Source organism: Ornithorhynchus anatinus, chromosome 5 (assembly GCF_004115215.2).
Source record: "Ornithorhynchus anatinus isolate Pmale09 chromosome 5, mOrnAna1.pri.v4, whole genome shotgun sequence".
Lineage (NCBI taxonomy): Eukaryota > Metazoa > Chordata > Mammalia > Monotremata > Ornithorhynchidae > Ornithorhynchus > Ornithorhynchus anatinus.
In genome coordinates this window covers 40,970,766-40,982,997 of record NC_041732.1, presented here as the reverse complement: position 1 = coordinate 40,982,997, position 12,232 = coordinate 40,970,766, and the positions used below count along the sequence as shown (strand labels likewise).

The 12,232-nt window shown below is 38.1% G+C and overlaps 1 protein-coding gene across 2 annotated transcripts in view; it reads right to left on the bottom strand.

Annotated features, from left to right (window-relative positions):
- Window positions 1-7,223: 7,223 nt before the first annotated feature.
- Window positions 7,224-12,232, bottom strand: part of HOOK3 (hook microtubule tethering protein 3) — a 76,839-nt gene continuing 71,830 nt past the window's right edge. For both annotated transcript variants that reach the window (XM_029064848.1, XM_029064850.2), the window contains one exon: window positions 7,224-12,177. In XM_029064848.1, coding sequence (XP_028920681.1) covers window positions 12,037-12,177 — 141 coding nt within the window. In that variant the 3' untranslated portion in view covers window positions 7,224-12,036. The remainder of the gene's footprint in view (window positions 12,178-12,232) is intronic.

The following is a 12,232-nucleotide window of genomic DNA, read 5'->3' as shown; positions in this document are numbered from 1 at the left end:
TCCTCCCTTTCCGGGCGGCGCCGACCATAGAGCGGGGCCTCCGCCTAGAGCGTCCTCCCCAGCCGCGGCACGCCGGGAAGGGGAGAGGAGGCCGCGCCCGCCGCCCTCCCGCGCAGCCGCACTTGGCTCCTCCTCCCGCCCCCCCCCCTTAAAAAAAAAAAAAAAGCACTTGTTCAGGGTTCATAATGGCATTTTGTTAAGCGCTTACTATGTGCCAAGAACATAGCGAGTTGAACACCACTCGGCGGGACGACAAAAGAAATCACAAAAACCCCAGTTTAATTTTTATACAAGTCTTTATTTACAAGGTGTTTAACAACTGTACACGTTTTTGCAGCCTTGAAAACATTACTGTTCTCGAATGGGAAAAATATTATTTCAATTACAGTGTCCAAATCTCGTTTTATTCCTCATATTCATATACATATCTATTATATGCATACATCAGACTAATATAATACCGTATCGATTTTGGCAGACGTAGATTTAAAAGGCATAAATGACCTCAAAAGGAAACAAATTGTGGGTTAACATGCTACACATCCATTCTCTGGTGCTTTCCTGGACACAAGTGTGGGTGAATTAGTTAACAATTTGTAACCGAGGACTGCCAAAAGAGTTACTGTGCGGGAAAGAAAAACAGTGGCATAACTGAGCATACTCAGGACATAGTAAGCAACAAATTGGGAAACATGCTTGGAATCTGTTACGGTGTTACTGAATCTGCAGCCAATCCCATAAAGATTCGGTTAAGATAAAAGCTCTATATCTTATTAAAAGGATCTCCATTTTTCGATGAACAGTGACGGACGTAGGAATTGTAAATCTGACACCCCGGGTGGAATGAGAACAGTCGAGGCGGCAACCGCGATTTAGCAAGGGAGGATGGGATGGAGGCTGCAGGTCCGACAGTCAAGGACCCGGATATTTACTGATGAGTATAGAACACTTAAAGACTTAAATATGGGCTACTTAAAGAACTGGAATTGAATATACAATTCCAAATCCACTGTTTTAAGTTATCTTTCAGTTCACCTGAAATGTTTTTCAACTAATGAATAGCAAAAAAGATCTTGCTATAAGGAATTTCTCTACTACAGTATTCATACTATAAAAGATCAAAGCTAGAGTAAGGCAAAGTAATAGCTCAAGCTTGAAGTCTTTCCGATACTCCATATCCCAAAAATAACCAAAATAAGGCAGTGCAAACATCGGACAGATGTTGAAGCACTAAAAATGCTTACAGTTCTGCAAGTGTATTTTTCCCCGAAAGCATAAAGCACTCTTACCTGCCACAAAAGTGAAATCCTACAAAGTCACTATTTAGTGCATATGGAAATTAAGACTTGTTGAAGGATGAAACCATACCTCAGTAAAGTTCAAAGGACCCCAAAATGAAGGCAATCAGTGTGATACTCTTTATCCTCACTATGCTGCTAGTACTTTGAAAAAATCTTTCTAAAAATGAAAGTTTAACAGAAAAGTTACTTTTTGATTAAATCAAATTCATATTAGATCGTCCAGAAAAATGACAAAAATTACAAAATATTCCTATACTTACTATTCTCATATAGGTATTTTATTATTCCCTCTTTAAGGCTGGACTGCATTCGTTCACATCTGTTGTCTAGCTGATGAAACTGAGATAGCCAAATGCTAAACCATTGTAATGGATTGACTAAGCACCGAGTTAACCTGAAAGAATGCTTAAAGTCTACCTTTTCCCACTAACAGCCTTCTGAAATAGATCAGGGTAGACTTTGTAAAGAACGCAAGTACGATAGCCACGTTATTACATTAGCACCTAAAGATGTGTTCACTAACTGCAATTAGAATATTGAAAATTTGCTTCTTGCAGAGTGTGTTAATAAAATGCGAAATTATGATGTGCTCCTTATCAGCCCCAGTTAAGTCATAATTTATAGCTGAAACTTGCTTTTCAGGGGTCAGAAATAACTTGAAACTTTGGGAACAAACGGAGAGGGTGGGGGAACGGCTAGGAAGGTTTTTCAGGGAGGCAGAAAGTATTAGAAACCAGGGAAAATTCAGAAGACGCATTACCGTGCACTCGACAGATGCTAATTGAGAAATTACACGTATCATGAAAATACATCACTGCAAATACATCAAGCGCTTAGTACAGCACTCTACACACAGTAAGTGCTCAATAAATACCATTGACTGATTGTGAATTAAGAGAAAGTAGTTACCAAGCTGGACATCACTAGTAGAAATGAAAATTGTTTAAGATTTCTATGCAATTATTGAGAAGACATGAATCTGGCTAACCAATTTAATTAAAAAAAAACAGTAAACAACTTTCTAGGATAATAAAATGCTGAGAAAACTTTAACGCAAGACCAGGCCCACATGATCATAGAAAGGCATCTTTAAAAATATCTTAGAACAGGAGGGCAAATGCTGCTTTTGTTGAGATTTGGGATGAGTTTCAAAACTAGTAATAAATGAGTTATGCCTTCTGGCCTCAAAAAACATCAGTTATTAGACCCCCTTCCTCCCTTGAGGACACATCTCGTGTAATAACATAAACATAGATCTTGTCAGAAAAGAAACAATTGTATTCTAACCATTCCCAAAGTCTGTGCATTTGGAAGATTGTACTGTATACTTATAAGGATTTCTTTTTAACCAAAAATAACTTTCAAGTCCAATTGTCTTTAAACTGCTACTCAGGGTTACCTACGGCTGAATGAAGTGATTCTCATTTGTCTCCAGGAATGGCAGCTACGGAGCTTCTATTGGAAGGAATTTAGTAATCTGGGTTAGGTATCTGAATGGATTCTTAGGGGACAGTAATCTTACCCATATCTCGAAAAAGGTATTTCTGTCTTCCCTGCGGCTATTCATAAAATAGGAGGAGAGGCTACTGAATGAGGAATTCTCATTCTGTCATGAATGGCCTCAGTCCTAAAACACAGCAAGATGAAATATGTCTTCTTCACCCAAGCTTCCTACAATCACTCTACCAATCTAAAAAGCTTTCTAGAATCACTCTATTTACCCATTTAAAAACTCTTAAAAATCAGTAGAGTATTTACAAAGTAAAAGAAATCTTGTTACATTTTCTCATTTTCCGAGCTAAAGCACAGTGAAGGTAAGAGACTGATCCCCGTGTGAGACAGGGACTCTGTCCAACCTAATTAAGGTATACCTACCCCAGAGCTTAGAACAGTGTTTGACATGTAGTAAGCGCTTAACAAATACCATAAAGAGGACACCTTCCGGATAAAGGGAAATAGAGAACAGTCTTAAAAAACAGAGCTTGACAGCACGGGTTATAGTGGGAAACAAATTTCCATTTTTCAATCCTCTGACTCAAACATGATTTTTATGGGAATGTGCCTTAATTTCCAGTAAGGCAGATGACAATTCCAGACTTCTGGCAGAGAATCACTTAACTATGTAAAATTCCTACTTATTATGGGTATTCTCTAAGAGCTTATGTTTGTGTTGTAAGCTGCTTAAAGTGAGGACAACTCATGTGGGTGTTTGTGGGTGAGAGAAAGTGAGAGAGTGAAGCTATGGAAAGTAGACAATCTTTTATCAAAAGGTGATGAGAAAATGAACTTTGATTAATTTCACTCAGGCCAGTAATAATAATAATAAAAATAATGATATTGGTTAAGTACTTACAATGTACCAGATGCCGTACAAAGAGCTGGGGTGGATACAAGCAAACACAGTTGGACATAGTCCCACACAAAGGGCTCACATTCTTCATCCCCGTTTTAAAGATGAAATAACTGAGGCCCAGAGAAATGAAGTGGCTTGCCCGAGGCCACACAGCAGACAAGTGGCAGAACCAAGATTAGAACCCCTGACCTTCTGACTCCCAGGTCTGTGTTCTATCCACTATGCCACGCTGCTCCTCTAGAGAAGAAGCGTGGCTCAGTGGAAAGAGCCTCAGCTTGGGAGTCAGAGATCGTGAGTTCTAATCCCAGCTCTGCTGCTTGCCAGCTGTGTGACTTTGGGCAAGTCACTTAACTTCTCTGGGCCTCAGTGACCTCATCTGTAAAATGGGGATTAAAACTGTGAGCCCCACGTGGGACAACCTGATCACCTTGTATCCTCCCAGCACTTAGAACAGTGCTTTGCAAATAGTAAGTGCTTAACACATACCACTATTATTATTATTATTATTATTATTGTTATTAATGGGCCCTGCAACCTAGCACAAAGCAACCAGAAAGGCCTCTGTAAATACCAGGCCCAAAGGATGTTAACCCAGAGTTTGGAGAGCCATAAGGAGTACGAGCCAAGAAGGAAGCTGAAGACCCTGCAATGGGCCAGAATCCCCCTCTCAGGGTCTTTCTGAGAAAAGGCCCAGGAGAGTCTGCACTGAACAGAAAGACAAAGTATGCGAGTTCTAGGTACTTGTGTTCATCAGGATACTGAACATGACAAAGCACAATCAGACATAAAGGTGTGTGTGTGTGTGTGTGTGTGAGAGCTAGCTATAAAATTTGGAGTTCACTGTGTTCCTGCAGCTTCACTACCTGTGAATCTTTCACCGCCACAAAACACCGCCTCTATTAGGGCCCCTACTAGACGGTAAATAAACCTTACTGAACCTTATCTGTGACCACTGCCTGCTGAATCTGAGTGTTAGGAAACTGCCCTTGGGTGGGGACTTCTTCATGCACACCTCAAAAAACATGTCTTTTGCGAAATTTAACTGACACAGGTATGAAAGGACAAAGCATAACCAAGTTTCGGTGATTTTTTTTTTTTAACTGAAGGAGAGTGTTTTGGTACTTCAAATTGAATAACGGAGCTTTAAACTGATATGTGGCACCAGAAACAGCTACCAAGTCCAAATGGAGTTAGGCAAAATTAGCCCTGACCATATTATACTGAGGTCGGCCTTAATGCAATTGGCTGAGCTATTTAAGTAGACTAATTGCTATTGCTAGTTGACTAATTAGAGATGGATGTTTGGAATCAAGGACCCAAAGTTCTCTACATTTTAAATTTTATCTGAGACCCAATTAAGATATTCCATGTGAAAAGTAAAGCTCATCTTGTAGTCTTGACCTTGACACCTCTTTTAATAGTTTTGGTATTTGTTAAACGCTTCCTCTATGCCAGGCACTGAACTGAGCGCCGGGGTGAATACAAGCAAATTGGGTTGGACATAGTCCCTGCCCCACGTGGGGCTCACAGTCTCAATCCCCATTTTATAGGTGAGATAACTGAGGCGCAGAAGTGAAGTGACTTGCCCAAGGTCACACAGCAAACAAATGGCAGAGCCGGGATTAGAACTCATGACCTTCTGACTCCCAGGCCCGTGTTCTATCCATTTCTCCATGATCTTTTAACTTAGTGACCTGGTTTTGGGGAGGGAAAGGAAGACATTTATAGAATCACGAAAAAAGTAAGAAAGGCGCAGTCCCTATCTCACTGGTATGTTAAAATATGTGTAAAGTGCACTGAGTATGGAAGATAAAAATAACAGGTACAGTCGTTACAAGTAGTTTCAAAAAGAATCTGAAGTACATTTAAAAAGTTTATCTGATACTACAAATGAATATATATGTATATAGTGAGGGAATACAGTTTATATATGGTTGTGTATATATAAATATAACTTCCTCTATTTGAAAATGACACTGCTTGAGCATACTCATATTTGAAGCCACTCTTCCCTTTTCCATAGCCTGATCACTTTCTCCTCCCTTCTACAGATCTCTCCAGTTCATATACACTGTATATTTTTAAAAGTAGGCAGAGGATCTCAACCTACCTGCCTGCTCTTCGGCTCCATATTCACGGCCCTACCCACTGTGGTCATCCCAGGAGCTCTGGCAGTTTTACTCCACTGAAAGGTCTCCTTTCTGCCTTCCTGATTGAGATTTTCTTCACAGCAGTTGTCTCCAACACCTCAAGCGTGAGATCTCGGACTAACTTCATGAGGAAAAACCTGGGCTATTGGAATGATGGGACACGGGCATCAAACGTCAACCGATTTCACGGTAGAAAAGAGATAAGCAATAGCCAAAGAAGAAGAAAACGGAGAAACAGAACAAACCAAGCAAACTGATCTGACTTTCGGCAGCAGTGCATTTGATGCACAATTAAGTAAAAAGGGATGCTACGAAGAAGTACTGAGGGGCAGAGAAATAGGAAATGAATTTTGTTCTGGAGAGAAAGCAGTCGGCAGGCAGAGAAAAATAACAGCCTAAGGAGATCATCTGCTTACGGTAAACCAATATTCTATTATACACATGACATGGGTAAAGCTTCTGGAAAGAAGGAAAGGACAAATTTGGAATCCTGGGGAATGAAAAGGAGACACAAGACCTGGATGCACGCCCTACTGAACAAAGAGAACAAAGACTTTACACTTGACCAAGCAGGCTCCAATCCCCAGCATCCAAATTCTTAGCCTGGAGTTTATAAATCCATTCTAGGCATCTCAGTCCATGCTACTGTCATTTGTTTTTATCGTCCACATTATAATCTTAATATCTGAAGGACGTACTGATAGAGATCGAAAAATGCATATGTACTCGCGCAAAAAGGCCGTGTGCATTTTAAGGGCTGCACTTCTAAAGTCAGTGATTTCACCACAAGTCTTGATAGGCCCTGCAGTCTCCCCCTGCATCTGTCACTCATCTACTTTGGGGTAATGTCAAAGGTAGAGGGCTACAGCAGTAGGTTGGAAGGATACCTGGTTCACAAGATAACCAAAATACTTAGGTTACCATCTTTTCTTTTTGGGGGGAGGGGAGATGGAGGGAGAGAGAGATAATGAATTCACTTACATCATGGAAAACAGAAGGAAGAATATGAATCTGGACCAATCTAAATAGAGTTTTAGATCTATTTTGTAAGCTTCGAATTAGCTGATAATCACCTTCTTATATCCACTGCTAAACCAAACTTTTAGGCTCCCAACTAGTCATAACCAGACTGTCTTTTCCTACAACACTTTTAAACGTTTCATACAGAATCATCATGATACACTATACATGTCTGCATTTTATTAAAAAAAACAAAACAAGTTCACTTCCTTTTGGTGGAAATTACTGCTATTTTACTTTAACCTGATCATTTTGAAACTGCTGAAAAATTCTGCCTCACTAGTATATCGTTTAAACTTGTAGAAAATTAGGCATTCAATCCTAATATTTTCTTCTTGAAAAATAATCCCCTAAAACTGACAAATGTTGTCAACATTCCAATAAAAGCAGCATACACCAGATTATTTAAATATGCTTTATAGAAAGTCAAAAATTAGAAGACAGACACATTCAGAATTTCTTCCCTAGACAGTCAAACAGTCCTATAATATAAAATAGAATATAATCACTATAATTACAAAGAAGAGTAAATCTCTAAAAAAGTGTTTTATATAAGAAAATAGGGTTAACAACCAAATAAGCTGCCATCTTGACAATTTCTTAATGCTCAATAGGAAACAGATACGTTTACTGTGTGGGAAAACAAGGAAAGTTCACTGTCCTACCTTTGTCCACTAATTTTTCACCTTCACAAAGTGGAAAAATAATATAGCTTACATTAAGGGTTATTCCTCCAAATTACTCAGGAACTCCCTAAATCCTTCTTTATAATGTCAAGATGGGCTTATTGTTGAGAGAACAATGCTACATCAGTAAAATGGCAGTTTCTAATGAAAACACCCTTACAATACAGCTATCCAAATCCCCAAACTTCTCCCCATAGTTTAGTGAAAAAGCATCTAAAGATAAGTCTGTCTGATTTGAATAGTCATTCTTTTTTAATCCCTGAAAAAAAAAGATCACCCCCTTCTTTAAGGTTTCCAAGACAAAACTATTCCGCTGATATTTTGCTAAATTTCAGCCTGCCTGGGTGGTGGTTTCTGACCAAAACCTGAATCCATTTCAGAGACTTCAGATAAGGGTGAGAGGATTCAGATTTCACGTGAGGGTGAGCAAGTTTATGACACACCTGGAGGTAGTCTGTGAGCGGTTTTATGTGATTCGAATAGCTTTAAGCATATTTTTAAGGTAAGGGCTTGTGTTCCAGAATGTGTCTCATTCTGGGATTACATATTTCCATCATGTCAACATCCACATGATAGGTGAATAACCACCTGGGAAAGGAACAAGTGATGCATTTGTATTTCTTCAGGATTTCTGGACAGTTTCAAGTTAATAACGTCTTATTCTTGTTCATTCTACGTAGCACCCTCCAAGAGAGAAGTAGGAGCTACGATGGCGCAGAAGCAGATCTGCCAGGAAATAAAAATATACTCTAAGAGAGGCCATTTCCATGCAATGAAGTACTCACAACTTGAGATATGAGAATTCCTGGTAACAAAGCTCCCACTCCAATTTCCTTTTATAACTCTTTCCATGAGAAAGACTAGTAGCACCCTATAAAAGTGCCATACATCAAGCAGACACTCATTAAGTATTCTATGACGAGGATGGGATTTCAGGATCGCAGGAGAAACAAGCCAGAAAATGAACCCCCACGAATTTAAAGGACAAGAATTTCACAAATGAAATGTTCCTAATTCTTGAAAGATTTTCCCCCTTTTTAAAGGACAACAATATCCTTATTATCATTTCATTTAATCAATCTTAATAGGTTGTGCGTGTAGCTAACAGTAAAGATGGTAATGAGCATTAGCCTATGTTGAGCCCATTTCTCCAAAAAGAGCTACATCATGCTTAAAAGTGATCGACTTCACAAGGATAAAGGTGAAACCGGATTTCTCAAAATGGTTAAACAAATATGCATAGCTTGGATATTATTCACACATAAGATGACATTAACTGATTTTCTTGCATGCTTTCCTTTAAGAGCTCCTGATTTTCATGAAAACATTCTGGAAAAAAGAGTTGGAAAAATATTTCATAGAGAAACCTAATTTCGTATGAATGATTTTGATTTCCATTTTTATGTTCCTTTTTATTTTCTAGTTCCACGGATGAAAATAGGATCTCTGAATAATTCAGTCACCTGCCCTAAACAGTCCACCCCTCCCCAAATATAATACTGTCTTTTTTCTACCAGAATTGCTCCTTAAAAAAAAAAATCAATGACTTCAGGTAGACATCATGAACTAATGGAATTTCTAAAAAACAAAGATAATTATACTTAGTGAAGCATTTATACATACTGTGTGAGCCTATTTACAAACTACTAATAAGAGATTATTAATTACATTTCATAGGATAGGAAATTGACAGAGAAAGTCTAATGGTCTTCTCCAGGGAAGGAGCTGGGGGGAGCAAGCCTGACAGAAAGAAGATTTAGAATCCTGGCTCTTTTTCATGTTCTTAAATCCTGTGTTTTGGGGGGGTTTATTTACACCAAATTTTATAAAGCAGAATTTCTTTCAAATACTGCAGTGGATTTTATAGATATGATGTGATGTAGTGAACTAAGTACATTCATGACATGTCAAAGTTATATCTGTAAATACAAAAGCAAAGCATACCAAAGTTTCCAAGGAAAATCAGTAATAAAATTCCTCCCAACAGGTTTGGAGTCTTTCCAACTCAATTTAAAAGTTTTAGAAGGGAAGGGAAGGGAAGGGGACAATTACTTGAAAACCAAGATTAAACTCAAACTACTCAATATTCACATTCCTTTCACAAAGCAGCCCACATTACCCTTTACCTAAAAGCACTTTAAATATGTTGTCCAGGTCATATCTTTACAAAAATTTTAATTATTGACTATTTTAACCTGGAATCAAATCTGTGCTAGATACATTCACATCCTCACTCTAAAATGCTTATTTATAATCACTTTTGGAGTCAGGTAAATTCAATGGATTATTTCTGGAAAGAGTGGTAAGCCTCTATTCCAAGAAAACCATTTTTCACATAGGAATACCAGGCATTTAATAAAGATAGAGCATTGATCTTCTAAGCAATCTAGAATGCTATGCGTGGCAGACCCAGATCAAATTACTACCAATCAACTCTGTTTCACGCCACTCCCAGGTTCTTAGCAGAAAAGCCAAAAAGAATCTGGGTCAGGGTCAGGAAGAAGGACAAATATACACAAAAAACAATCATGTCTAGATTCAGTTGGGAGGAAATTTTCTAAACCAGACTACTAAGAGAAAAAAAAGATACTACTAGTCAATATTTCTAAGGTTTGGGTACAGGTTGGAGAAGTCAGAGCTCAAATTCAATGATTCAGTATTCTATATACACTGAAAACCACTTCATTTTTATGTATAGGATCACAGGACAGACAATCGCTTTCAATGCTCACAAATTTTATAAGGCGTATTATACATTAAAGAGAACATTATGATATAAATAAATTATTTGAATTCTTTTAAAAAAAATCCAAATTGGGATTAATCAATTAAATGATAAAATTAAACAAGCATTTTCAAATAACTTGGGTTTGTGGGGTTTGTCTCTAGATCAGCTGGATTTTATGGTATTTGGATGTAATCTCAGACACATTTGTATTTTGGGCTGATATGTGGCGTGCCCAAAATATCCAATCTATTAACATGAACGTCCGAAAATTGGATTTTTATACTGGGTGGACCTCTTAAAATCACTCCCTGTATAGACATTTTGCCATACATATATTCATCAAAATGAGTCATCCTGAAGAATGCAACTGTTTACAATAATGCAGCTGAATTTAAATTAATTTCAAACAATTTTACATGGAAGAGCTGATTTTATGCATATACTTTTATAATGATATGACCATGTACTTAAATTATAGCACCTCAGCCAATGTGCCTTACAATCATAGAGACTTACAATCAGTAGTTCTTGTTAGCAATTATGTATTACAATCTGTTTGTCACGAATGTAAGCACTTTTTGGGTGGATGTGAGTATAGTGAGAAACCTAAAAAAACAAGATCCTAGATTGGTAGACTCAAATGAATTATGGGAAAGGTATCTTTTTCCTCTGAAAAAGTAGAATGGCACAAAATATACATGAAGCATATAAAGCTCTTCACTGATAAAAAAACCTTTTAAGGATATTAACAGAGGAGGCCACCCACCTACCAACTGACCCAAGGAAAGGGGCTCATTAACATGTTAGGGATACTGATAACACCATGAGCAACCAAAATTGCTTAAAAGGTAAAACAATTCTCACCAAAATATCTATAAAGATCCTTTAGTCATAGAGAATAATTGAAATTAGCGTCAACAGCCGCTTCTTACTTAGTGAGTGAACCCCAGCAACTGCGGTATTCCAAAATTAGTAAACAGTTAAATAAATGCCTTCATTAAAACGTACGATGCGACAATCAAAAAAAGCCACGCTTCTTGGGGTGGTTTTTTTGTTTTTGATATCTGTTATGATAAACATTTACTTCTGCCAGCAAACAATAGATAAGGAAATACATGAAATTATATTTGTTTTTAAAAAATACCAAAGAACAATCTTAAGTCTCCAAAGTCATTCTGCTTCATTATTAATGCTTAATATTAACAGAGGAACCAGATCATGAAGGAGGAAACTCACTTTCCTCAGAATAATTCAATCAGGTGCCACAGATAAGATCTAGGTAAGGTCCTCAGCCAATGAATTTAAGTCTTTTCAAAAAACCTTTAGCAGTGGTTTTATGCAGTAATCACACCTAACTGTAAAGGGCTTTTTTTCCAGAGTAAAACAGTTTGTTACATCATAAAAAGACTAATTCCCTTTAAACAAAGAAATTCTTCTAAAGCATGGCAACAGAGAGGCACAATAAATAGAAATTGTATAAACTATCAACAGGAGATTTAATTTCGATACAAAGCCTACATCATTGGGTCTCAGGTAAGAGATGCCAACGCTCTCCCTCGGGCATCTTTAAAATTTTGGCACGTTAAAAGGCATCAAAAGACTCCAAAAATAAGACCAAAAGGAACTGACATATTACAGATATGTTATAGGAAAAAAAATTTCCTGAAATGCAAAATAACTGAGTATTAAACATGGGGCAGAGAGACACAAAGCTGGCTGGGTTTCCTGAAATGTTGTTACATGCACCAGAAGTACGCCACGAACCCTCGGTGGTTATTTTTCTATCAGCAAGTCTTCTCTACCTGGCCGTGGCCGGCTGTACGTGGCCGGGATAGGATCTCCTGGTGCTGGTGGCCTGCCTTTGCCGAGCCAGGAAGGACTGCCCCGAACCCGTACTAGCGAGTCTATCTTCGGCTGCTTTTTTATGTAGGGTCATTCCCTGGAAAAGAGAAAGACAGACGTAGTAAATCAGTGCTTATGAAACTCCAGTGGCT